We start from the raw sequence: 27,538 nt of genomic DNA, 5'->3' as shown, positions 1-27,538 counted from the left end.
GTTCTAGTGTTAAGCAGCGTGCAACATATTTTTCAATATAGAACACATGATCTGGTCCAGAGCTGAAGGAAAAACTGTGTTGGCATTATTGAGAACTGGTGTGTTTTTCTCTATCGTGTTCTTGAGGGATTTTCAAAGCTAACTTTGCCCTGACTTTGGAACCTAAATTGCAAGGAAGTTGTGACTTCACTCTATCTTCAGTGCTGCTGCCAGAATGATTCAAACCAAACACATCACTTCTCTGTTTAAGGTCTTCAGTTGCTTGTCTCAGGGATAAAATCTCAGCATCTAAATATCTCTAAATGCCTCTTTTGCCATCGACATCTCCTGTCCCTTCCTGCATTACACTTTGCTACAGAGAATGCTGTTTTAACCTGTTGTGGTTTGTACCTGTTTCCAGTGTTATAGCCTTCTACCTACCTTATCCATAGCATAATCTCCATCCATTCTTCAAAATTGTTCAGACTTTGACTGCCTGATGTCATTTGCCAGCAGATTTTAAAATGTTTTTCTTTGTTATACTTCTATCTCTTAAACATTTCTATGTTTCATGGGTCATGCTGCGTATGTTATTGACTTGCATGTCTTCCTCTCCTACTAGGATATAAGCAATTGGGCAAAGATTGTAAGTTGCAGTCATTGCATCTCCCACGCCTGTCACGATGCTCCATACTTACTGGTTTTTGGTAAAAATGTGTTGAATTGAAATAGCTCTCTTCCAATTGGACCTAAGCCAATAACCTATTTATAAAAAATTCTGTGTGGAAAATAACATTTGTATATGTACTCAATCAATTCTTGCACATTAGATTGTTGTTGAAATTCAGAAAAAAACTGAAGTTTGGTTTGATAAAGTAACTTTGTTTACTTCTAGCCAGTGCTCGAATGGGACTGTGAAATGTGATGAATTAGCAACGCCCTCTACTGGTAAGATCTCAAAAGATGTTTTCCCTCAAGGAGACTCTATTGATAGCTCGGATGCTGCCCCCACTCTTCCAGCAGAAGTCATCAATCCTTCACAGCCCTCCTTGCCAGTGGGCATGAATACAGCCTTGAAAATGCTTCTCAACACAGTGCTCCAGTGCTTCCCAACTTTTCCACATGGAGAAGTACAGTATTTGTAGGCCAGTCTGGGGTGAAATATAAGTGTGCTCAGGGGCAGATCTCGTCACCCCAGGCTTGCTGCCTGGATGCTGCCTACCCCAGGACCACCTTAGGTGCCCCAAGGACTTTAAAGATATATATCCAGGCACCAGTTGTAACCCATTTGTGTAACGGAAATTGAGACACTACTCTAAACCAGCACGTCTCAGATTTTCATGTGCACACTGGGGATCTTGTTAAAATAAAGATTCTGATTCAATAGGTCAGGGGCAATGCCTGAAATTCTGAATTTCTATGAAAGGGCAAGGTGATGCTGATTCCTGGGCTACATTATGAGTAGCAAGGCTCTGGAACTAGTAGGAATCAATTAAAAATGGCATATAAAATGACATCTGCTCTCTCTAGAATGTCATTTTATATTTTAATATCTTTTCTAAGATCCTGTGTGTTAGGACCCTATCTATTATTTATTTTTATCACATAAAGAGCCTGAAATTCTCAGTTACGATGGGGGAATTCTGGGCAAATAATAAAGAACACTTGCTTTCATTGATTTTAAGGGACAGGAAGAGTGTAGGGCGATAAAAGTAATCGTGAACTATTGCTTTGTTATTTATTTGAATGGCCAGGTATATATTATTATAAATTAGCTTTCAATTATAGGACCTGGATTTACTTTGCAAGGATTCAGGCTAGTCTAGGGCTTCTTTGCAAGGTATTTTTATGGACCACACATATTCAGCAGCTATAAGGCCATCCCTGCTTTGCCCTGTTTGCTTCAGGGTTACTAAGAGTTAGAGAAGGGAAACCCAGGTGGCTAGTCCTTTCACAGAGGATCCACAGGATTTGATCCATTTGGCCTCACGTAAGGAAACAACTTTGATCCTTGAGAGCCTAAAAGCTTTCTGGAGGAATATGTAACCTTGTCCTGCCTATAATTATGTCCACTTCTGCACTTCTATACTATATTGAATACTGGTGGAAACAATGACATAGGGGTGAAGCAAGATCAAGAAGTATCATGGTTGTGGCTTTGTAGAAGTTTAAATATACTGTATTTTTAGTCCTCAAAAATTGGCAATATATGTTTGGATTAATCAAAATATCTTGTTTCTTGACCTCAGAAAATTATATCCTAATTAGTTATTACCTTATGGAAGGCAGCTAATGTTTTCAAACTCAAAATAGGTTTTGGAAGTTTTGGTGATTAAAGGGAATCTAGTTAGAAAATGTTTATAAGCTCATCAACTAAAAAAAAAAATCACAGAGTAAGAGCGTCTAATCATAACTAGTAAAATATTTTATGGTGAATTTTGTTCTGATGACAAATGCATGTCAACATGATTGCCTATGGAGCAAATATAACGTTAAGAACATTTTGTGCTTTGTCTCTGAAGTTCACGTCTGCCCAGAGGGAAAGGAGTATTTCGACTGCAGCTTTCCTAACCCTGAATTACCAGCTGGTGGTGTAAATTGTGAGACTACATGTGCAAACCTAGCTATGAACTTCACTTGCGCCCCATCCTCACCCTGTATAAGTGGCTGTGTTTGTGCTCCAGGGTAAGCTTCTTTTTTTTTGATAATATGGAACATTCAGGATATGGCCAAAAGCATAAGATCTCTTAAGAACATTATTTACAGAAATAGCCAAAATTATTGTTCTGACTGGTGGTTAACTTTGGGTTGGTAGCTAGAAGACTATTGTAATTATTTTGCTACGCTCATGTAACATTGTGACATATTATTAATGAAGGACACTGAATTGGGGAGAAAACTCATTTCTGGATGAACTTGGAATTTCTCCCATGATTCAAGTGCAATTTTGGGAAAGTAACACGATTAGTCACTTTTCATTCCAAACACTTTTGAAGAGCATGTCTTTTGTATATTCTGTTGTGCAGTTACTGTTGTTGGTGTGAAGTTGTACTAGTGGTGCCAACTGTTTTATCTTATAGATATTACAGAAAATGGTGTACTGAGGCTATAAAGGGTAGCTGGTAAGAGTGGCAGCTCTGGCTTCAGACACACCAGAGCTAAATCCTGGCTCTGCTGCTGTTAGCTGAGTGATTTTTTGGCAAGTTCCTTTTAAGCCTCAGTTACGCATTGTGAGACATGGTGTGTATGTATTCAATAAATACAAGCCACTATTTTATGGTAGCATAATCTACTCCTATTTTCATAAATTTTCTTCCATTGCAGAAATGCCTACTACACGGGAAAGACTAGCACAGAATCTGGGCGCTATCGGCTTCCTTGCAGGCACACGTATTATCTGGCAATGAATAGAGGCAGTGCAGCGAGGGCCATCTAAGGCAAACAGGTCACCCATTCTTCCTCAATGAACATGTTCACACAAAGGGATTCTTGGGATCAGCTCATATAAACCCTGAACAAAGAAGAGAGAGGGCTTGTGGTTTATTTCCCAGGAGAATCGCATTTGTCTAAATGGCCCCCATCTGGAATAGGTTGAAGAGCCAATTAACTTGGGACTGGTATTAATGTCTTTAAAAAGAAAGGGCATAAGAGGCAGAGAAAGGAAGGTCACAAAAGAACAAGTGCCCATGCACGGGAAAAGAAAGTCAGGTAGAAATCAGGTCTTAGAGCAGGTAAGCAAGGAAGGCATTTTAGTAGAAAGGACAAGGGAAATAAAACCTTTATTACGATAAAATAGTGAAAACCTACAATATTGCTTGATTTATTTGATTTGAATTTGATTCTTGGGGATTCATGGCTGATTAAAGCCATATCTTATTTTATTTTATATACTGTACTTGGTGGTATTATTTTAAAAAAATAACTATTTACTATCAGCTTTGATGTTTAGTTTGACAATTTATTTACTGGCCATTACAAAAACTTGAAGAAATTTTCTCCTGCCTTCTCTGACTGTATTGAAATAAATGTAGTTGGAATTGACTTAGAGGCCTCTGACTGATTTGGAAATAATTTATTAGGAGAACTTTTTTTTTTTTTTTTGAGACAGAGTCTTGCTCTGTTTCCCTGGCTAGAGTACAGTGGTGTCATCATACCTCACTGCAACCTGAAACACCTGGGCTCAAGTGATCCTTCTGCCTTAGCCTCCCAGGTAGCTGGGACTGCAGGTGGGCACCACCACACCCGGCTAAGTTTTCTATTTTTTTGTAGAGAAGGGGTCTTGCTCTTGCTCAGGCTGCTCTTGAACTCCTGAGCTCAAGTGATCCTCCTGTCTCGGCCTCCCAGGACCCTAGGATTACAGGCTTGAGCCACGATTCCCAGCCTACAAGAATATTTTATTACAAAGTTGTTTATGGTAATGTGATTTGCTTTATCCTCCCTGTGACATTGTCTGGCTCATTTTGGCACAATAGCTTATCACTTGTTTTCATGGGGCTCCTAATAGTGCCAGCAGTTTATTGACTGTTAAAGGACTGCATAACCCTAATTTAGAAATCACTGTGGATTGAAGAAATAGAAAGTAGTATAGGCCGGGCGCGGTGGCTCACGTCTGTAATCCTAGCCCTCTGGGAGGCCGAGGCGAGTGGATCGCTCGAGGTCAGGAGTTCGAGACCAGCCTGAGCGAGACCCCGTCTCTACTAAAAATAGAAATAAATTATCTGGACAACTAAAAATATATATAGAAAAAATTAGCCGGGCATGGTGGCGCATGCCTGTATTCCCAGCTACTCGGGAGGCTGAGGCAGTAGGATCACTTAAGCCCAGGAGTTTGAGGTTGCTGTGAGCTAGGCTGACGCCATGGCACTCACTCTAGCCTGGGCAACAAAGTGACACTCTATCTCAAAAAAAAAAAAAGAAAAGAAAAGAAAGTAGTATAATGGAAAGAATCAGATAGAAATCACTTCAAATAATGGTCTTCCTCAATAGCTGAGGTACCTCAGGGCAAGTTACTTAAGCACTAGGAATCTCAAGTTTCTCTTTATAAAATGGATATAATAATATTTATTTCTTGGATTGTTGAGTATGTGCAGCACACCAATTATATGCTAAGTGATCAGTAAATGTTTATTACTTATCCCTCTGCCCAAAACTGCTTAAAGCAGATACAGGCATACTTCATTTAATAGTGCTTCACTTTATTGCACTTTGCAGATGTTGCATTTTTCACAAACTGAAGGTTTGTGGCAACTCTGCATCAATCAAGTCTGTTGGCTCCATTTTTCAACAGCATTTACTCACTTGTGTCTCTGTGTTATGTTTTGGTGACCCTCACAATATTTCAAATTTTTTCATTATTATTAATATATTTGTTATAGTCATCTATGAATTGTTTTAGGGTGCCACAAACTGCACCCATATAAAATGGTGAACTTAATAAATGGTGTGTGTGTTCTGACTGCCTCACCGACCAGCTGCTCCCCCATCTCGCTCCCTCTCCTCAGGCTGCTCTGTTTTCTGAGACACAATAATATTGATACGAGGCAAATTAATAATTCTGTAATGTCCACTAAGTGTTCAAGTGAAAGGAAGAGTCCCACATCTCTCACTTTAAATCAAAAGCTAGCAATGATTAAGCTTAGTGAGGAAGGTATGTCCAAAGCTGAGATAGGCCAAAAGGTAGGTTTCTTGCACTAAACAGTTAGCCAAGTTGTGAATGCAAAGGAAAAGTTCTTGAAGGAAATTAAAAGTGCTATTCCAGCGAACACACAAATAAGAAAGTGAAACAGCCGTATTGCTGATACGGAGAAAGTTTTAGTGATCTGGATAGAAGATCAAACCAGCCACAACACTCCGTTAAGCCAAAGCCTAAGCCAGAGCAAGTCTCTAACTCTCTTCAAGTTTGTGAAGGCTGAGAGAGGTGAGGAAGCTGCAGAAAAACAGTTTGAAGCTAGCAGAGGTTTATACGTGGTTTGAGGAAAGAAGACATCGCTATAGCATAAAAATGCAAGATGAAGCAGCAAGTACTAATGGAGAAGCTGCAACAAGTTATCCACAAGATCTAGCAAAGATAATTGATGAAGGTGGCTATATTAAACAACAGATTTTTCAGTGTAGATGAGTTAGCCTTATATCAGAAGAAGATGCTATCCAGGACTTTCATAGGGAGAGAGGAGGTCAATACCTGGCTTCAAAGTTTCAAAGGATAGGCTGACTCTCTTTTTGTTAGGGGTTAATGCAGCTGGTTTGTGTAGGGGTTAATGCAGGGGTTAATGTAGACTTTAATTTGAAGCCAATACTCATTTTCTATTCCAAAAACCCTAGGGCACTTAAGAAGTATGCTAAATTTATTCTGCCTGTGCTCTATAAGTGGAAGAACAAAGCCTGGAAGACAGCACTTCTTATTACAGCATGGTTTACTGAATATTTTAAGCCCACTGTTGAGACCCTGCTCAGAAAAATAGATTGCAAAGTATTACTGTTCATTGACAATGCACTTGGTCACCCAAGACCTCTGATGGAGATGTACCAGGAGATTAATGTTGTTTTCTTGCTAACACAACATGCATTGTGCAGCCCATGGATCAAGGAGTCATTTCAACTTTCAAGTCTTCTTATTTAAGAAATATATTTTGTAAGGCTATAGGTGCCATGGATAGTGATTCCTCTGATGGATCTGGGCAAAGTAAAAGTAAAAACTTTCTGCAAAGGATTTACCATTCTAGATGCCATTAAAAACATTTGTGATTGATGAGAGGAAGTTAAAATATCAACAGTCACGGGAGTTTGGAAGAAGTTGATTCAACCTTCCTGGGTGCCTTTGAACGGTTCAAGGCTTCAGTGGAGGAACTAACTGCAGATGTGGTAGAAACTGCAAGAGAACTAGAATTGAAAGTGGAGCCTGAAGATGTGACTGAAGTGTTTCAATTTCATGATAAAACTTGAACAGATGAGGAATTGTTTCTTATGGATGAGCAAAGAAGGTGGTTTCTTGAGATAGAATTTACTCCTAGTGCAGATGTTATGAACATTGTTGACATGACAACAATGATTTAGAATATTACATAAACTTAGCTGACAAAGCAGTGATAGAGTTTGAGAGGTTTGTCTCCAATTTTGAAAGAAACTCTGCTGTGGGTAAAATGCTATCAAACAGCATTGCATGCTACAAAGAAATCTTTTGTGAAAGGAAGAGTCAATCAATGCAGCGAACTTCATTGTCTTATTTTATGAAATGGCCACAGCCACTCCAACCTTTAGCAGCAACCATCCTGGTCTGTTAGCAGCCATCAATATTGAGGCAAGACCCTCCACCAGCAGAAAGATTAGGGGTTCACTGAAGGCTCAGATGATTGTTAGCATTTTTTAGTAATAAAGCATTTTTAAATTAAGATATGTACATTTTTAGACATAATGCTATTGCACACTTATAGACTACAGTATAGTACAGACATAACTTTTATATGCACTGACAAAAATTCAGTGACTTGCTTTATTGGGATATTCACTTTATTGTGGTGGTCTGGAACCAAACCCGTAATATCTCTGCGATGTGCCTGTAATTTACAGTGATTTATAGCTCTCTTTCCCTTCATCCAGTTTCGATTTGTTATAAAAAATCTCATTAGCATAACCACTTAAAACCACTATTTTGGCTGGATATGTAGGGATTGTGGTTCATTTCAGTGAGGTATCTTTCACTTAAACAATTGGACAATCAAAGTTTATGTGGCATCTAACGTTTGGGGTGTTGTTTTAAGCTACAGGAATGAGAGAGTACTAAAATACATGTATAAGATAATAATAGAATAAACTTTAGGAGATTGTCACCAGGATAAAATGAGTGAGTGACATATTTAAAGTGGTTAGAATAGTGCCTGGGCCATAGTAAGTAGTCAAAAATGTCAGTTTTTGTTGTTACTCTTTTTAATCACTGTAAGACATTTAATAAAGTACTTAACAGTTAATGAATCCTCCAATAAAAAGGTTTGTATAAATTACTAAGTTTAGGAAGCATATGAAGGAGGGACATAAAAGATTGTACTGAAAAGATTGCACTGAATTGAGACTTAATGATGAGCAGAAGTTTGCCAGGCAGAACACAAGGGAAGGGTTTTCCAGGCAGAAAAAAGATGCAAAGCTCAGATTACCTAGAAGTTTAGGAGGGTTGAGGTGAGAGGTTATGGAATCTACGGCTTTGTTGGTCTGAAAGAAAGAAATCTAAATGAGATAATGTATCATTTATATAAATAAGTTCACTTATTCAACTTTACTCAACAATTGAGTGTCTTCTATGTGCTAGTCATTGAGATACAACCATTAAAAAGATATTCATGGTCTTCTTGAATGAGGTTGGAAATCTAGGGGACAGCATATGCATTGAATGAGGAATTACTACTGTAGTTTGTAAGAAGAACGTGAGGGAAAGCAGAGCACTATGTGGGGTTATTTCTGTTTAAGAGAAGAGGCAAGAATTCAGGATTCCTGACTTCTCTGTTAATTTTTATTACCTTGTTTTATTATATTCTAAAGCAAATTCAGAAAAACTTCATATATTTTATCTATATTTAGTAGCTATTTATTTTTTATTGTTTTATTACTTTAAAAATAATTTATTGTTAGTTTTATTATTTTTAAATAAAAATTATTTTATACATTAATTCATAACAATAAACTCTTATTTAAATAACAACAAATTATCTTTAAATTTAATGTTATTTCATTATTTTTATTTTATTCTTATAGTATATATTTAAATAATTATTATATTTATAATTCAGTACTGTCATATCTATTATTTATTGTTATAATATTGATTAATTATTATTTTAAGTTATTTATTAAAGCATTTTGGAAAAAAGATTTTAAGAATATTAAAAAATACATTTATTTATGTTAAAAGATTTACAATATATGTTATATATCACAATATGTTATATATTAATATTATATATAATATTTATTTCTTTAGCCTTGCCATCAAAATATTTTGATAACACACCAAAATTAATCTTCCCTGAGATTATGAGATTAATTTTTATATTTTATTTTATATTTATATTTTAGTTTTATATTAAAAATACATTTATATATGTTTTGATTTTTATATTTATGGATATTTTTAGATACTTTTTAAGGGGATAATCTTTCAGGAAGAAAATAACAGTTAAAAGGAAACCAACATTCAAAACCTACGTTGATAATAAACAATGTGAAACACTTCACATAATGGTTTTAGAGTTCAAAGCACACCTAAAGTAAACTCACATGGTTTTAACTGTAAGCACTCAGAGAGAAGCTTTTTATTCCTCTCTATATCCTGTAATAGAAAATGTTATCTATTTCATAATCTACTATTTTATCAAAAAATTGTTAGATTCCACAGACTCTTAAGTAGCAAATGTTAAAGAAAGGGACTCTTCCTCTTTATATATTTTTTTTCAGAATAGTTCACTTTACTAGAAATTTAGGCTTCTGTCTCCCTTTAATTGTACTAAGTGAATAACAAAAGGTAAAAATACCACCTCGAATCATTTACCTGGCATTTATTTAATACTGTGATATGCGAGATACTGTGTGGTTAAAAAGGGGGAGAAAGACTGAATTCAACCTCTCAATAGGTCGGATAGAATATGCCTTAGATAATTACAATAAATATAGATGATAGTGTTGAATATGATATGATTACTGATTTTTTTAAACTGAAATTAGCAGTTTATACTAAATAGCATTTTACTTCTTCACTTGGAAGAATGGCAGAGCACAAAGGGAAGTGTTATGTTCCTGAAAGCTGTCCATGTATCTGGAAAGATTGGGAATATCTCTCAGGAGAAGTGATTGCTACACCATGTTACACCTGGTAATGAGATCTATTTATTTCACAAAAATGTTCCTAAGTAATTATATTAATTTCAGCCATCTTATTGTATTTACTTAGTGTGACTGACTTCAGCAAAAAACAAATCAAGCCAGAGTAAATAAGATTTTAAAGGCATTCAGGAGTTGGTGGGGAAAAAATGACTATGCCATTATTTTTATGCGTGTTTATTTAGTCCAGAAGAAAAGTGTGAAATATGACAATCTGAAAATTTAATAGGAAAAATATCTCAAGTTTATAAGAATGTTCTAAATGTTATACAGAGAAGACCATATTTCATGGAAGCTTTTCTGTTTGGATATAAGTCACAGCAATATCATAAAATAAAATTTGAAATATAATTTCCTTACAATATGGGCAAAGATTCTAAACTCATGAGCAATGTCATGTCTAATATATTTAAATTGACTCAAATATAGGAGATGGCATTTTGCTCCTATGGCTCCCAGCAGACCTATGTTCAGGTTTTCATTCCATTGTCTATTTTGTGTACAACCCAGGCACAGTTTCTAGGCTTGGTTTTGGTATCTGATAATTTATTTAAACAACGTGGTAAATGTATGCCTAATTTGTCAATGTAAAGGTAGTATCAGAATGAATTGGCAATATTTGTAAGGGCTATTGGCTGGTGAATGCTTTTGAATACAAATATTTCAATGTTAATGCCACTTGAAAAACATTAATTAGAGCCATGTTTCTTAAAACGTTAATTCATGTTATTTTCTAATAGTGTTTGTCGACGAGGAATGTTCAATTGCACATATTATCCATGCCCAGCAGTATGCACAATATATGGGGACCGACATTATCATTCTTTTGATGGACTGGAATATGATTATATCAGTGATTGTCAGGTTTTTTTGATAAAGGTAGGTCACAGTTACTTGTTTTTATTTGCATTTTGTAAGACAATGTAAAAAACAAATATGTGTTCCATAATATATGAAATTCATATGTCATTAACAAAACCTATACAAGTTACGGTGATTTTAAACTAATTTCCTTAACTCATTCTTAAGTTTTATCATTTATACGTGGTGGGCTAATTCTTTAACTTTCTGTGCCTCTGTTTCCTCATCTATAAAATGAGAAAAATAATTTTACCTAGCTTCTAAGGTAGTTGTGAGGATTAAATGAGATAAGTACATGTAAAGCACTTAGTGTTTGTTATAAAGTAAATGTTAATAAATGTCAACCATTTTTATTATTATTAACCTGGTTTGGTGAGTATAAATATAACACATTATACCATACATTGGATTATGTATTTTTTATGGTTATGACAATCAAGAGATATTATGCTCAAGTCTAGAAATGCTATTTTGATGATATGCTTTGGTAAACTCCAGGCTGTATGCATCTGATAAAATTTTTAAAATTTCTCATACATTGAATGCATTTGGATTGCCTGTATACTTAAATTTTATTTAGACATCACTGATTATAAAAATTAAATTTCTAAATGAAAAATGTAAGCTTTAGAAAGAAGTCACACAAGAATAAACAAAGTAACATTTTTCCTCCAGCAAGCAATCCTATGATTAATACATGTTTTTTTTTTTTTTTTCTGGGCATGGTTTTTATATTATTAGAGGTTTGCATATGATCCTGTTCTTTAAGCCTATGTCAAGTGAACAGATTATTATTTCCATTTTATATTAGTTCTGTTAAAAAATGAACTGTAAAATCTAAAACTTAAGCAAAGCTCTTGCTTATGTTTTAAGCCATTGAATTTCCCTTTGGTACTTATCTCAACCTCCTTTATGAATAATTTTAAGTTTTTTAAAGAATAAATAGTTGGGAATGAATTTGGCAGGCATGTAATTATAGAAGATGGCAAGTTGCCTATAGAGTTTTTTGGTCTTGTGTTGTTTTCATTATTTTTGGAGCACAGGGGACACACAATAATTAATACACATTCTGATATCCCCTAAACAGGTCTTGTTTTAGCAAACAATTTTACATTAGAATCTTCTCATCTCCTGAGGTTGAAATTATAAATTTAGAAGCTTGGAAAAGTAGATAACAATTTAGGGATTTGAACATATAAACTAATATACTTCAGTCTCAATATGTATCAGATTGATTTTAATCTAACTCCTCATTTCCCTTGATATTTAAGTGCCTCTGACACTATTTTAAGTCATCTCCACCTTTTAACTTTCTGGATATGCTCTTTGAGTCTTTCAGTATCTCTCTGGTTTCTTCTTTCTCTGTGTTTCCTTTTTTTCTTGCATAAGCCCCGACCAGAGATGACAAGGAGATGCTGGCTCCTTCAGAGTAAGAACCAAGGCTTCGTTATCACCGTTTTATAAGGGAGGAGCACCATGCTGGGCACATAGTTGTTGTTCATTGAATGTTGGCTGAATTGGTTGTCTGATCTGGTCTCTCTACCCTTTTCTCCCAGTGCTTGATGTGTTCATCCACTCCTACGATCTTAACCACACCTATACACTGAAGAGTTCCAAATTGACATGTACAGTTCTGACCCTCAACTTCTAGGCTATCTTTCTGACTCAAGTTCATCCCCACAATAATATATTATTTCATTCTATTAATCTTCTACAAGTCATACTGTCATCATGTCATTGATTATTAAGAACTACAGTGACTTCCAAAGACCAGCCTCATAGTCAAAATTCCTATGCCAGCCTTTCAAAGTTCTCTGTTGGCTCCATCCCTCCTCTATGTCCTTTCTCAGGGTATTTTCTGTATCTGCTTTCCTCTGCTTTCTCAGAGTGATGTTTCCAGCTCACACTGATCTGTCCTGTTCTTATATCCTATTGTATTTATAGTTACCATGTGAAAATTAAGAAGCTCATTATTTTCTGGTTACTTTATATGTGCTCACTGAGATTGTGTATCATTTTATGTCAGAACTATGTGTTACACTTCTTTTGGGTTCCTCATATGGACTGGCACAATTATGACTGAATTATAAAGCTAAAAAAATGCTTGCTGGGTTTTTTCAACAGTCTCAACTAGAGAGTGGAGAACACAAGCTTAAACTTAATTTTTTACTTCTAGAAATCCAAGACTTGTGATAAATGCATATACGTGTTTTCAACTTGAACTATCTAGATCAGTGCTTTTTAAACTTTAGTGTACATGCACACCACCTAGGGATATTGTTAGAATACGGACTCTGCAGCTACTTTGCAAGCTGAGGCAGGAAGATGGCTTGAGCCCAGGAGTTTGAGGTTGCAGTGAGCTATGATGACACTATTGCACTCTAGCCGTGTCTCAAAACAAAACAAAACAAAACAAAACAAAACAAAACAAAATATTAACTCTATTTCCATAGGACTGCAGTAAGGTTTGGATTCTTCCTTTTTAATAGGCTACTTGATAGTGCTAATGCTCCATTTCTATGGACCACATTTTGAGTAGCAAGGATATGGAGAATTTTTCTTTCTTAAAAAAAAGATTTTAATTATTTTTGAAATTCTCCTCTTCTTCTGAGAGGTCAACTTTAAGTCACATTCAGGTAAACCGAGGTTTCTTTGACAATATCACATCAAACATGACATATTCCTATTGAATATATCATTGTTGTTAAAGATGTTTGTTTATGGTATCATTTTGACTAGTAAGACAAAAATTCTGCCAAAATTTATTTTCATTTTGTATATGGAAAAATATTTACATGTGTTTACCAAAAGCATTTAAAAACTTGTACATGGATCATCATCTCTGAAAACATTTTCCAATGTGTGTCAATGATGATCCTTGCTCATGCATTTATTTCATTCACTTAATAAAACAATTTTGGGGATCTATTAATGTTAAATGTAAACTGTGCTAATTTATATATAACTACTATATACACTCCATATTAATACAGATTTATCCAAGCAAATTCTGAAGTTTTGGTGGAAAGGATAATGCCTTAGATTTCTTTATTTTCTTTCCAAGTCATTTTGCAGAATGTGGTGAACTCAGTAACTACTTATTAGTATTTTCTGCCTGGCTTTTTCTTATCACTTTATTTCCTTTTGCAGTGGAGAAAGCATAATATTTACCATTATATCTTCAAATAGTGATTGTGGAAAATATTTCACGTACAGTATTTGTCTTAACGCTGATTCATGGCATGATGAAAGTATATTCTTGAGTTTGATGCTGAGTGATTGTAGCAATATTTCTTTATTTGTGCTGCAACATAACAGTGTCAGTCTATTTCATAGGCAAGAGTCATTATTATTTGGCATTTAGCCTTTATAATCTGATTTCCTACATTTACCTTAATTTGCTACCATATCTTTCTGTTAAAATGGATACGTCATGTTCAGTTTCAAATTTTAATTAGATTACTTGCCTGTATATAAGGAAACATGTCACAGGAAACATTCTTCCAATATTTTAGCAGCAATGAAATTTGGATCACTAACTCAATATCTGGATGAATATCTGTCATCAGGGCTCATTTAGAAAGCATAAGACACAAAGAGTATTAAAAGTCTAAATTTCCAAGTTCTAGAATTGTATGCACCTTTTTTTTTTGAAAAGTAAAAATGTTCTTTTTATTCTTTTATAATGTTCTTTTAAAAAGAAACTTTGTTTACAAACAGTAGACTTCAGAACTAAAGTTTTATTACTGAATTTGATTTAGTAACTTGAAGAAAAGAAAACTTATTAATAATTAATTATAATTATATAATACATTATTTTATATTACAATGGGTAATTTTACTAAAATTAAAGTCAGAATCAGGCCTCCAAAATATTTCAAGACAAACTGACCAAAACATACAGGATAAACCAAAAAATACTTTATTTGCTCATAAAACATAATTATTGCATACCAAAGATAAATTAGAGATTAAGCAGTACAACTTAATTTCCATGGTCTTGAAATATGATCATGCCAGATATTAATAGTAAATTTCTCATGCTTGCATTCTTTTCTGCTTCAATTTTTCTTTAGTAGTATTTTGTTTTTGATTACTCCATCTGCCAAGATTTCCCATGACAGAGCCTACCTTTTTCTGGAAGAATCAGTATTTCTTTTGAGAAGCCAGCACCATTCATTTGCTTGCTGCTTTTTTAGTGACAGGAATCACCTCTGTGAATTTTTTCTTCCTTGTCAACCAGCTTCTTTCCTCCAGTGTTGATTATAAATTCCAGGCTTTACCTTTGTTATTTGTAATACCTTTTCATCTGGTGAAATTTATCTTCTATTTCTTTGGGCCCTGAGAAGGATCTAGTAATCTAAGTCATAAAAATTTCTCTTTTGTTTTCCAACTGTACTTTTCAAACTTATTACTTACTCAATTTTATTTTAAAAGTATGATGTAACTTGATCCTCACATTTGAACAAATATTAAGGTTATTTTTCTCATGTCTGTATTGTATGATTTTAAATGTAATCCAATTCTAGATAAAGAGTAAGTACTTAACCATAACTTTGTTGTATAAATACTCGTTAAACTTAAAAAATCCAGGTACTCTGATATTTTATTCATTTTGGAGGCTATTTGCTCTTTACTATAAATAGCACATGTTATGGCAGATTATTTTTTAAGCATCTTGAAACAAATTTAGGACAAAAAGTCAACTGTATTTCTTGTGATAAGATTCTTTTTCAGAGAAAGAAAGAGATGAGAAATCAAACATCATCTTGACCTGTGCTATAAACTCAAAGAAAGAGAACACTGGATGTCCTCAGCAAAAATTGGAAATATAATATCACAACTGTCAGATTTCAGAGCCAAACTCTACTTCCATGAATTCATGATAAACCCCAGTCACAGCTAGGATTCTTCCTATAATTTGTTCTAGATTAGGTTTTTCAGCATGCTCTTTGGGTGATATTTCAAATATTCACTGTCTCCTTAAACCTCTGAAAATCTTCTAATTTCATTACTCTCAAATTCTTATACCTTGCATAATTTTTTCACTTCAATATTTCTCATGTTGAGGCATCCTCACATTGTTAATTTCGCAGGTATGCAGAATGCTCGAGCTATGGAGGCATGGATGCCTCCACCTAGATTTCAAAGGATGCTTCAGAGACTTACTAGAGGGACTGACCCACCATAGAGAATCCTCACTAGGTAATGGTCAGTGGAACAGTGGGGTTGGAGCCTTTCCCAAGATCCCAGAACTGTGGATCCACCAGTGTGTAAGACCAGCCTGGGAGAGCTGCAGGCACAAGACTCCAACCCATAAGAGCTATTGGGTGGGCTGAGCTCAGCAAAGCCATTGGGGCAGGGCTGTCTGATGCCTTGGGGCCCCAACCCATGCCCCAGTGTGTCTGGAAGGTTGGGACAGAGAGAGAGCCAAAGAAGGTTATTTCCAAGACTTAGGATTTACTGTTCTTTTCCCTGTTGGGTTTTGGACTTACTTGGGATGTTACTTTTTTCATCTTGCCTATTTCTCCCTTTTGGAATGGAAATATCTGTCTTATGCCTGTCCCACCATTGTATTTTGGAAGCATATAGCTTGTTTTGATCTCACAGGCTCACAGCTGCAGGGGGAATTTGCCTCAGAATGAATTATATCTTGAGTTACTCATATGATATGTAGATAAGACTTTGGACTTAAACTTTAAAATTGATGCTGAAATGAGCTGAGGCTTCGGGAGCTGTCAGAATGGAATGAATGTATTTTACATGTAAGAATCACATGAATGTTGGCCAGGGGAAGAATGCTATGGTTTCAATGTGTCCCGCAGAATTCATGTGTTGGAAACTTAATCCTTTTTTTTTTTTGAGACAGAGTCTCACTTTGTTGCCCGGGCTAGAGTGAGTGCCGTGGCGTCAGCCTAGCTCACAGCAACCTCAAACTCCTGGGCTTAAGCGATCCTACTGCCTCAGCCTCCCGAGTGGCTGGGACTACAGGCATGCGCCACCATGCCCGGCTAATTTTTTTTTGTATATATATTTTTAGTTGTCCAGATAATTTTTATTTCTATTTTTAGTAGAGACGGGGGTCTCGCTCAGGCTGGTCTCGAACTCCTGACCTCAAGTGATCCACCCGCCCTCAGCCTCCCAGAAGGCTAGGATTACAGGCATGAGCCACTGCGCCCGGCGAGAAACTTAATTCTTAAGGTGACAATGTTGGGAAGTGGGACCTAAAAGAAGGTGTTAAGGTCATGAGGGCTCTGCCCTCATGAATAGTTAATGACATTATAAAAAGGGCTTGCAGAAGTTGGTTTGTTCTCTCCTGAACTCTTGGCCCTTCTATCTTCTGGCTGGTGAGGATCCAACTTTGCTCTCCTCCGGAGGATGCATTGTGTAAGGTGCTGTCTTGGAAGAAGGTAATGGTCTCACCAGACACTGAACCTGCTGGCACCTTGACTTGAGTCTTCCCAGCCTCCAGAACTGGGAGCCAATAAATTTCTGTTTGTTATAAATTATCCAGTCCCAGATATTACATTATGGTGGCACAAAATGGACTAACACAGACCCTATGTATTAAAACCTTCTAAAATATTTTAATAGTATGAGCATAGATTTTCCAGTAATTATTTTTCTACTTTTTAATTTTTATTTATTCATTTATTAAATATTTAAGTCTGTACCTTATGCCTCTATGCTAGAGGTGTTAAGGATACAATTATGAAAACATTAGCTTTATTCTCAATTGTTTTACACTTAGGGGAGGCATTAATAAACAAGAAGCTATAACAGCAGGCACAGTGAAAGCTTTGTTGTGGAACCATAACTGATTTTGACCAGAGAAACATCATTTCATGGAAGGTGGAATCATTGGTGCTTTCACCCCATCCATTATAACTCGCTTCTCCTTTACACTGGTGTGTTTTCAAGTAGATTTCCTTGGTGGTGAAGCAGGTGGTTTTCCTTCTCAGTGATATTCTGGTTAAGAGCTTGTTATTTCAAGTAACAAACAGTGGGGGGTGCTGTGGTCATTTGCATGGAAAGTGAACTCTCCGAGAACCTCAAGGAGTTGTCAAGGGAAGGGTGGTTTTGTCTCCCAAGCAGCAGAGATTCTTGGGTACTCTCATGTCATTCATTCAACTGGGACAATCTCTGTGTGACTGCTCTATTTTCTGCTTACTCAGGCCTGCTTGTTTAACTCTATTTTCTATATCTTTTCTCTACTTTTGCTTCAGTTCAGTAATTGTTTCTGCCTCCTCCTGTGTTCAGCTTGCTCTCACCTGTTCACCCCCTACTCTACCTTATATCCTTTCTATGTTTATTCACCCTCAGATCTTACTGCAAAACATTTTTTTTAAATCAGTATTTTCTGGTTCAAATTTCAAAGAGAATCTAATTGGCTAGAGTTGTTTTTTTCTGGCAGCATTCAAGTCCTTTGGCCCATCAATAACTGTACTGCTTTGGGACATAAACCATGGCTGCCTCAGGCTCCAGAATCAGCAGGGACTTGTGTGGGATAATTACCCACAGTTGCTGAGACTGACATGTCCAGTATAATCTCACATGTTACCTTGAAAGGTGCTGACAGTTTGTTTCAGAATCATTTGGGGGAATATTCTGCATGAAAGCTTTTAATACTTGAGAATAAGGGGTTTTGAGGAACCCGTATGACACACTGATGTTGACCTTTTTCCTCTAGCTTTGTAATCATTACTTACTATGTTGCTTAGCAACTCTGTAGCATTTCTAAACCTAATATTAACTTGAAATATATTAGAAATGGAAATTGTAGAAATGTGACTCTTAGGCACTGCTATTGTTTCAAATTACTGTCAGCATAACATGCTATTGTAAGACAAACCATACAGAATAGAATATTTCTTGACATTTCAGATTTAATACAAAGAACAAAGCTAACACTGAGGCACTTTAATTAATAGTAATAGAAATGTAATGGCAACAGAAAGCCTTTCAGTCAGCTTTTCACATCCCTTAATCTAAATAACTCTTGCCAAGAGGAAGAGCAAAGCAAAACCCTAAATTATATATTTTTTTCTTCTTTGAAAATTATTCAGAAAGGCAAAAGTACTGCATTATTTTTTTGAGTAGTACAATGCTATAATCATCTTAATGACTTTTATTATTCTCCTTTTCAAAATTTAGGCAATGTTTTGCAAAAGAATTGTTTAAAAAGAAGCAAAAGCTCTCCACACCTATGTAGGAAAAATGGTTACAGAGAGAGATATCAATTATTCCATCAATACTATTCATTAAAAGCTATCCTCTAGGCACGATGCTATGGTAATTATTAGCAAGGCAGGAAGAATCTAGCCAAAGTAAGAGATATTCATTTAGTAATGATGTGAAAAACTAAGTGTGGAGAATTTTCATCAAGACCTATATGATTTCTAAACATTTAATGACTTTTTCTCACTATGAAAATAAACACCAAGCTGTATGTCTCAATATGAAAAAGATTCAGGAAATGTGTGTGGGCCTTTGAAAATTGGACATTGAGTCCAAAGAGAAATGTCATATTCCTTCCTTTCCTTTCGATGAAATTCCCTCATTTGACAAATGAGTGAAATGGCTTTTACTGCAGTGGCTTTTAACTTCTGTGGGGGATAACAACCACTTTGAAAATTTGACAAAAACCATGGACTTTTTTCCTAAAAAATAAGAAGTATGTAAGGTAATGAATGTTAATTACCTTGATTTAATCATTTTACATAGTATATATATGATATCATAGCATCATGTTATACTTCATAAATATATACAATTATAATTTATCAATGAAAAATTTTAAAAAATGCAGATACTTCCAAACAACATTTTATAATGAATTTCCAGGGTCTGTAGAACCCACGAAGCCCATCCATAAAACTGGGGTACAAAGTTAGAAACCTTGATTCTAGAGATGGTGTTTTTAGTGGATAGAATGGCGTGTGGTTGAAGGAAATGGGTCTAAATAGAGGTGAAAGTGTTAGATTTAGAGTGTGTGAGGCTAAATTATGTTCTTTGAAAGTAAAGATTCTTTACAATCTAAAATTGACTTTTCTCCTCAACCATTGCTAGACCCTTCCTAATTTCTTTACAAGCATAAAAACAAAGGGAACAGATAAAATATTTGAACTCCGTCTCTGAACTTGTTTAGTGAAGTGACCTTGGACAATTAATTAATCCTTCTTGCCAGCAGTTTCCTGATATGTAAAATGGAGATAATACTGAATTCAAAAAGTTATCATAAGAATTAAATGAGATAACATATGTAAAGTTCAAAGCAAGTCCTCAAACAATATGCATTATTTTATTTACTAACACATACCAAAGTTTTGTATCTATTTGAATTTCAATTTGTAGTCAAATAAGTATTCAGACAGAAAACACCTTAAAATACAACAAAAGATGTGTTGTCTACAGTGAAAATATTTACTTTAGGATTCACCTAAGTGACATACTGGCTTATTGATAAAGAAAATGATAATGGTTGATAAATTTGAACTATAGCAATAAAGTGGAAAAAGTCTTTACTAAAACAAAATTTTAACAGAGATATTAAAAGTGTTTAAAGATTGAGCTATCTTACTATATTTCTATAAAATTCTTCATATTATTAGTTAAAAATAATTTTTATTTTATTTTAGAATTAAGTTGTTTTTTAATTCCAATGCAATCCATTATAAATCTTGGCCTTTAAGATTTGTTAATAAAAATTATATATAGTATATATATATTTGCATATCTGTATAAAATTTGTTAATAAAAATTATATATAGTATATACTTGTATTAATAAAATATTTTTACATTTCAGAGTACAGATGATTCAGATATATCTGTCATTGCCCAGAACAAGAAATGCTTTGACAACGATATTGTCTGTTCTAAAAGTGTTTTGATTTCAGTTGGGGATACTGAAATTTACCTGAATGATGCTCCTTACAAACAGGTTAGTGAATTATTTCTTTTAGGATCATTTTAACTTGTCCTGAGGATACTGAAAATAGAATAGAAGTGATTTGGGGTACTTCTCTCTGTATGTGGTTACAAAATCTACATTGTTTTTTCTTTGTCATTTTATGTGGCTTCAGTAAATCATACTTGACTAGTCTCTTTTGTTTATATTTTGTGTATACTATACTGCATATTCCTGTTCTTTCCTCTTCATTCCCATGGTCATGATTCCAGCCCTAGCAACCATCACCTATTGCCTTGATTACTTCAATAGCTTCCAAACCGGACTCCCAGCTTCTAGCCCTAGTTCTCCCTTTCTAATCCATTCTCACACACCACAGCCAGGATGGTTTTTCTAAAATGGAAATCTAATCTGTCACTTTGGTGCTTTAAAATTTTCAGATGGCTTCCTATTGCCCTTACGGGACCTTGCCAATCTGGCTGTCCCACCTCTCCTGCCTCACCTTTCGTCACTTTCTGCTTCAAGCCCACATTCCAGAAGGCAGAGCTTTTATCAGTCCTTCATGAATGTCATTGCTCCCAGCTGGATCTATCTTTTCATTTAACTTATTCTTCTGTAATATGTATTATCTCATCTCCTTTAGGGAGCTCCTCCTCATGCCCTCAAGCACCCTGTTGGAACGTGCATCATACTAGAGTGAAATTACTTGTGAGGTTGTCTTTCCACCATTGTCTGTTATGTGAGAATTGGGGCCACTGTCTCCCTGGTTTATTCTTTTATACTTGGAGCTGGCCCAATTTAAAAGAATGAATAAATAAATTAATTAATTAATTCATAATGTCTACAGTATATCAAACCCTGTGCTAATCATTGAGGCTACAACAGTGAAAACACATAGTACTTGCCTTTAAGGAATTTATACTTCGGGTAGGAATATTAATAAATGAGGATGTATAGCACTGATGTTCTATAGTAGCAGTTTTTTTAAAATGAGAACTTCTGGGAAAATCACCTAAAGCAACCTGAGATGTTTAGGGTGGTTGTTAAAAGCATAGACTTTAGAGTTAGTACTGACTTAGAACCTCTGTTCTATCACCTGCTATTTGTGTCATTCTGGGGAAGTTTACTTAATCTGTCCAAGCTGCAGATTTTCCCAAATTTGGAATGATTTTAAAATCTACTTCTTAAGTTTGTGTGGGGGTTGAAATGAAATTATGCAATAATGGATTTCAAGAAATGGCTGTCTCCTCTTCCTTTACCCTCCTTATTTTTGACGGCTCAGGAGACATGCTCTGGATGAAACAATTTGGACTGAGTCTTAAAGGATGAGTAGGAATTAGCCAGATGAAGAGAGGGAGTAGGATGGCAATCGATACAGAGGATTAATCATTCTCAAAGGAGCAGAATTGAAAGCTGAGGTGGCATGTTTGGATAACTGTGAATGGTTTAGTTTGGTTGAAGCACAATATATGGGACAGTGGATGGAGGGTGTGGCAAAGAGATTTAGGGATGAGTGCCCTGACCAACAGTAGTAGTGCAATAGACAAGGGAGCTGGGTCCAGACTGTGGAGGCTCTTGAATGGCACAAGATATTTGAACCTCATTTTATAGGCAAGATATTTTGGAGTTGAAAAGTGCATGATCTGAAAAATGGCCTTTGAAAGGTGACCTGTGTTCTGAGATTTTCAGAACAGTGTTTCTCTAAGTTCAGTCTATAAGTCTTCTTCATTAAAAACATCTGGAATTGTTGTAAGTGCTGGTTTCTGGGCCCCACCTCAGTAACTAGAATGCCTACGGTTGAAAATGAAATTGGTATTTCTAATGGTACCTGAAATTCTTGTGTACACTGAAGTTTGAGAACTGTTGCCCTAGAACATAGCTTATGTCTCAGTCGGAACCATGGAGACCAACTGGGCAGTAATCAAACTTTGGGTGAAACAGAGTTTCTATGGTCATGTTGACATATTTTTAAAGTAATTATAGCAGTTTGGCATGACCATCAGTCAAATATTCATTTATAGGTGAAAATTCTCTCTAAGAACTCTAAGAACAAGAATATTTAAAAAAAAACTGAAAGAAGAAATATTAATAGTAAATGCTCTTATGTAGGCAGTTTGACACAGTTTTGAAGTGTTAAATGCAGCTTGTTGTAACTTTCAGCTTCCAATTTTCACCTGTATGCAGGTGTTGATGAATCCCCTTTATATAGGTTGTGAAGTATGAAATAGGATTAAGAAAAGTTATAAAAATAGTTTGACCTTAACAAGTCTCCTACTGATATTTTTTTCTCAAACATGAAAAGTGAAAGTAAGTACTATTTATTTTATGGTAGATGGACTACCCATCCAGGGGAAGAAAAAAAGTCTGTTATTTTTATATGAATGCACAATTCTAATTTTTATCAAACATATAAGATATAAATATTTTGTTAATTTATTTGAGCTGTACTTTAAATGTTTTACTTCTCCACATTTCTAACTTATCTTTCTTTTAACATCAGTATGGTTTGTTTAAAACGCAATAATTCTCATCTGAAGAGGAGGTCTCTATTTTGGACAATTCGTAATACCTCACTTTTCTAATGAGAAGTATTACTAATCTGACAAGTAAGGAGTGTGGCAACTCCTTTTGAGAAAAGAGGATTTTTCTTCTTATAGTAAACTGCCCTGTCAAACAAAAGTGAAGGATTCTATATCTAGAGAGAAATAGAAAAGATGTGCTTTTGCATTCCAGGATAACTGATGCAGAACCAAACTGTGACCAGAAGAGAAACAATTAAGTCAAAGACAAATCAGATAATAAAAAGATGCTGAAGAGTGCAATGAAAATAAAAGTAGGTTCTATGTCAGAGAATGACTTGAGGGCAGGGCAGGCTACACAATTTATGGAGCCTAGTGCAAAATGAAAATGTGGGGCCCTTGCTCAAAACAGAAAAAAAACTTTGTTTTTCCTTTTTTTTTTCAGGGTCTCTCCTGATGCATCATGTTTTTTTTGTTTTGTTTTGTTTTTTTAATCATTTAATGCCATGTTCACTTGGGCATAGGGGTACTCCTAGAGTGAGTGTAGATAGTGGTCTCTGGGTGGCAGTAGGGAAGCAGGCAGCTGCGAATCAATCCCTGGAAAGTGGGCGGACAAAAGGAGATGTGAGTCAAGGCCCTGCCTAACATACGCTTCTTTATCCCATTGGACTTCATTGACAAAACACTAGTTCAACAGTAAAATTATTAGAATTTCAAGATGGCAACTACAGATCATTAAACCCCAAAGTGGGCCCCACTTCTGAGTGTAAAACTCTGCCATTGCACTGTCCAAATGCCCACCAATCCAGCCTATCTCGGGGATGAGAGCTCTGCTGAGGCAATCAGAAGAGGCTTCACTAAAGAGGAAGCATATGTGTCACAGCTGATGGGAGGGAGGCAATTATGCCAAGAGCTGGGAGAATAGAATTCCTAGCAGGAGAAACACCAAGCACACAGGACTGGAGATGGGTGCAAGCTTAGGTTAATTTGAAGAACAGAAAGAAGGCCAGCATAGCTGAAGCTATGTCAGTGAGGGTCAGGGATTGGGGAGTGGAAGGATATAAACTTAGGGAGAGCCAGTTAAGAGCATCTACGGTTATGTACAATACATACTGTTCTACACAATATATTGCGCACCTATTTTAAACATGACCTTGGTCTAAAAGACAGAAAATTCCTTATGGATATGACTAAATTTATTCATTTTCCCTTTGAAGTATTTATTACAAAGTCTGCTGTAGTATAGTATTTTCAAACTAGGCTTCTGTTACTACTTGAAGGAGAAAAATAACCAACAAAATTTCATATTTCCTTCACAATTTTTATTCTGCTTTGGCTAAATTTGTTTTACTTACTTGATATAACCATGTATTTTTGACTCATTTTATTATCTGACTTAATTTCAAGGTCAGATTCCACATAACCATGCTTAGAATATAGCCCTTGCTCATGAAGAATATTGCATATTCTCATTTTATGATAAAGGTACTCTAAAATTTCCCAATGTGTTCCATCTCTAATTTCTCTCTACTTGTATCCTTTCTACTACATAAATTATTTTCTTTTAGTATACAAGCATGGTTTGTCACTTTGCTGTTCAGAAGCCTTTATTGACTACATTTTGTACATGTGATAATTGCTCTGTACGGGTAACCGGTTGCAAAAGGTCTCAGGCTATGATCCATCATGATCTAGCCTTTTGGTGCTCTCCTTAGTCCTGAACAAATATTCCACTTTCCTGTCCCTAAGCCTTTATTAAAGCTATTTCTTTTGTTTGAAAGGATTTCTTCTCCATTCTCCTTCCCAAACCTCTATACTTAACCTTCTGTATGCTTAACCTCCTATAGCTCAGTTCATACCCCACCTCTTGCAAGAAACCCTTCTAAGTCCCTCTGATGTTAATTCATGCCCCCCACTCTCTCTCTCTTCCACATACATATGGTAGCTCCCCCATATCCACAGGGCATACATTCCAAGACCCCCAGTGGATGCCTGAAACTGTGGATAGTATCGAAGTCAATTGCCATCAATTGGAACACGTTTCTGTTCCATGTTTCATGTTTTCCACCCACAAATTGAATGCCTTTTCCATCTTAACTAAGCACTTACCATGCACTGTGGCTATAAATTTTGCAGTATGAGGTACAATAGTAAAACTGGCATGAATTTCTTTTCCCCTTTTCACAATTTCACATATAGAAGATTCATTCTTACAATAGATCTTAGCAACCTCAGGATACGATTTTTTTTCTTTCCTTATTAAATTGAGAACTTTCACATTTTCACTTAAAGGAAGTACTTTATGGCTTCTCTTTGGCTAGATTGTGAAGGCAGTATCTCCTAACAAACTCAATAATTCTGGTTTTCAAAAAATATTTGGTGAAGTCAGTAGACTATTTTGTGCTATTATTAACTACTTAGAAACATGAACAAGACCAGATTTCTCTCCTTTGCAGGCAAGGTCATACCTTTTTAGTCCTCAGTGATATTTGTTCTTCCTAGATATAGAATTTCTGATTCAGCAGGGATATCCTTTAATGTCCTCTTTGTTCATTCCCCTGTCCATGCTCTTCCCCTTACATAACTGAAATACCTTCTGCCTCTGCCCACTTATCCACGTCGAGCCCATCTGCTACTTTGTGTCTGGTTATCAATTTTATGTATTTCCTATTTTGTGCATTTGTCTTGTCTTTTCTTACAGAATTCAGAAAGGACATGGTCAATCAACAATACTAGTACATAGTTATCGGCAGATATTAACTTAATTATTAATTTGATACATTTTGGTTAGAGAACATGGTATTCATTTTTTTCTTTTTATTTATTTTTTTCCCCCAAAGAAACTATCAGGTTTTTTTCTGGAAAGTAAACATAACTACAAGCTTTGGAAAGCTGGGTACTACATAGTGGTGTACTTTCCAGAGAAAGATATCACTATTCTTTGGGATAAGAAGACAACTATTCATATCAAAGTTGGACCACAGTGGAAGGTAGGTCAACCTAAGCTTCACAAGAGATGTAATAAATGAAGTTATATTTACCTTTTGATGTTTGATGGAAAGAAAATGATCAATGTTTTCCTTTAAGAACCAGGTTATATTTTCAGAATTACGAACTCATACTCCTGTGAAAAAGAACTTTCCCAAGTTTGTGGTACAGATCTTTTTGACTTTAGCCTTACAATATTCACTTTTCCAAAGTTACTTAGATCAGCTCCTTTCTTCTTATCCCTTTTGGCATGGTTATGCGATGTGTTTGTAATGCAGTTATATTCACTTCTTATACTGTTTTCTGTATTTTCTTCCACATTCTGGATATTTTCACAAGTTTACATACAGTAAAGTTATTTTTAAAAATGTAAAAGATTTACTATTATGGTGTCTAGTTCTATGGATTTTACATGGAGTCTATATCCACCATCACAATTCCATACAGTATCTATTAACTCCCAAATTTATCTCATTTTTACCCTTTATTGTCAAACTCCATCTCTACTCCCTAAATCGTTGGCAATAACTGATATATTTTCCATTGCTATAGTTTTGCCTTTCCCAGATATATATAAATAGAATTGTATAATATATAGCCTTTTGGGTCTGGCTTCTTTAACTTTGCAAAATACATTTAAGATTCATCCATATTGTTGTAGGAATTAATGGTTTGTTCCTTTATACTGCTAAGTAGTATTCGGTTGTATGTGCATACCGTGGTTTGTTTATCCACTCATGGTTGAAAATTCAATCTGAGTTGTTTACAATTTTTGGCAATTTATATTTTAAATTATTTTATATGTTATTGTCTGTTAAATATTTTATTAAATATTGTTAAATATGTTTATTATTTAAAATATTTAAAATCTGATTAAATATTTTAAATTTATATATTAAAGGTTTTTTTAAACATTGGTATATTTCTTAAAAATCTGATTTATTTGAAATTGAGATTGAGACTCATGGATATAATTTGTGTCAAATTAGAGAAAAATTGAGATGACAACATATTCTCATAAAAACAGAAAAGTTACATCTTAAAAAAGATTTTAATATGCTGTACATCTAAAGATTGATTGTATGTTGAAGTCGTAATCTTTCAGTTTTACAGAGAATAAAGCCCAAAGATTTATTATTAGGTTTGCTGGCATCTTGTATTTCTTTGATGAATCTAAAATAACTTTCAGTCATTGTTATCCTTCTTCAACTAATGTTCTCTGCCATTCTTCATCATGTATCTTCCTTTCTTTATTTTTTGGAAACAAGTCAACCATTTATTTTTGTACATCCCCCTCACTGATGCTTCAGCTTTTGAATGACTACTGGTGGTAGCGGCCACTGTCTTTGGATAGATGTGGTTTCTGAGAGCAGAGTCCCCATGGTAACAAGCGGCCATGGGAGTCGTAATCCTCGGGT

At 35.2% G+C, this 27,538-nt stretch overlaps 1 protein-coding gene across 1 annotated transcript in view; it reads left to right on the top strand.

Annotated features, from left to right (window-relative positions):
* The window catches only part of OTOGL (otogelin like), a 133,300-nt gene that overhangs the window by 48,200 nt on the left and 57,562 nt on the right, over positions 1 to 27,538 (top strand). The window contains exons 22-27 of the mRNA XM_045553306.1: positions 875 to 927; positions 2,502 to 2,664; positions 9,728 to 9,835; positions 10,584 to 10,722; positions 20,512 to 20,646; positions 25,973 to 26,122. Coding sequence (XP_045409262.1) covers positions 875 to 927; positions 2,502 to 2,664; positions 9,728 to 9,835; positions 10,584 to 10,722; positions 20,512 to 20,646; positions 25,973 to 26,122 — 748 coding nt within the window. The remainder of the gene's footprint in view (positions 1 to 874; positions 928 to 2,501; positions 2,665 to 9,727; positions 9,836 to 10,583; positions 10,723 to 20,511; positions 20,647 to 25,972; positions 26,123 to 27,538) is intronic.

Source organism: Lemur catta, chromosome 6 (genome assembly GCF_020740605.2).
Source record: "Lemur catta isolate mLemCat1 chromosome 6, mLemCat1.pri, whole genome shotgun sequence".
Taxonomy (NCBI): domain Eukaryota; kingdom Metazoa; phylum Chordata; class Mammalia; order Primates; family Lemuridae; genus Lemur; species Lemur catta.
Note: the sequence above shows the minus strand (reverse complement) of the source record. Positions and strands in the feature narration are given on the sequence as shown.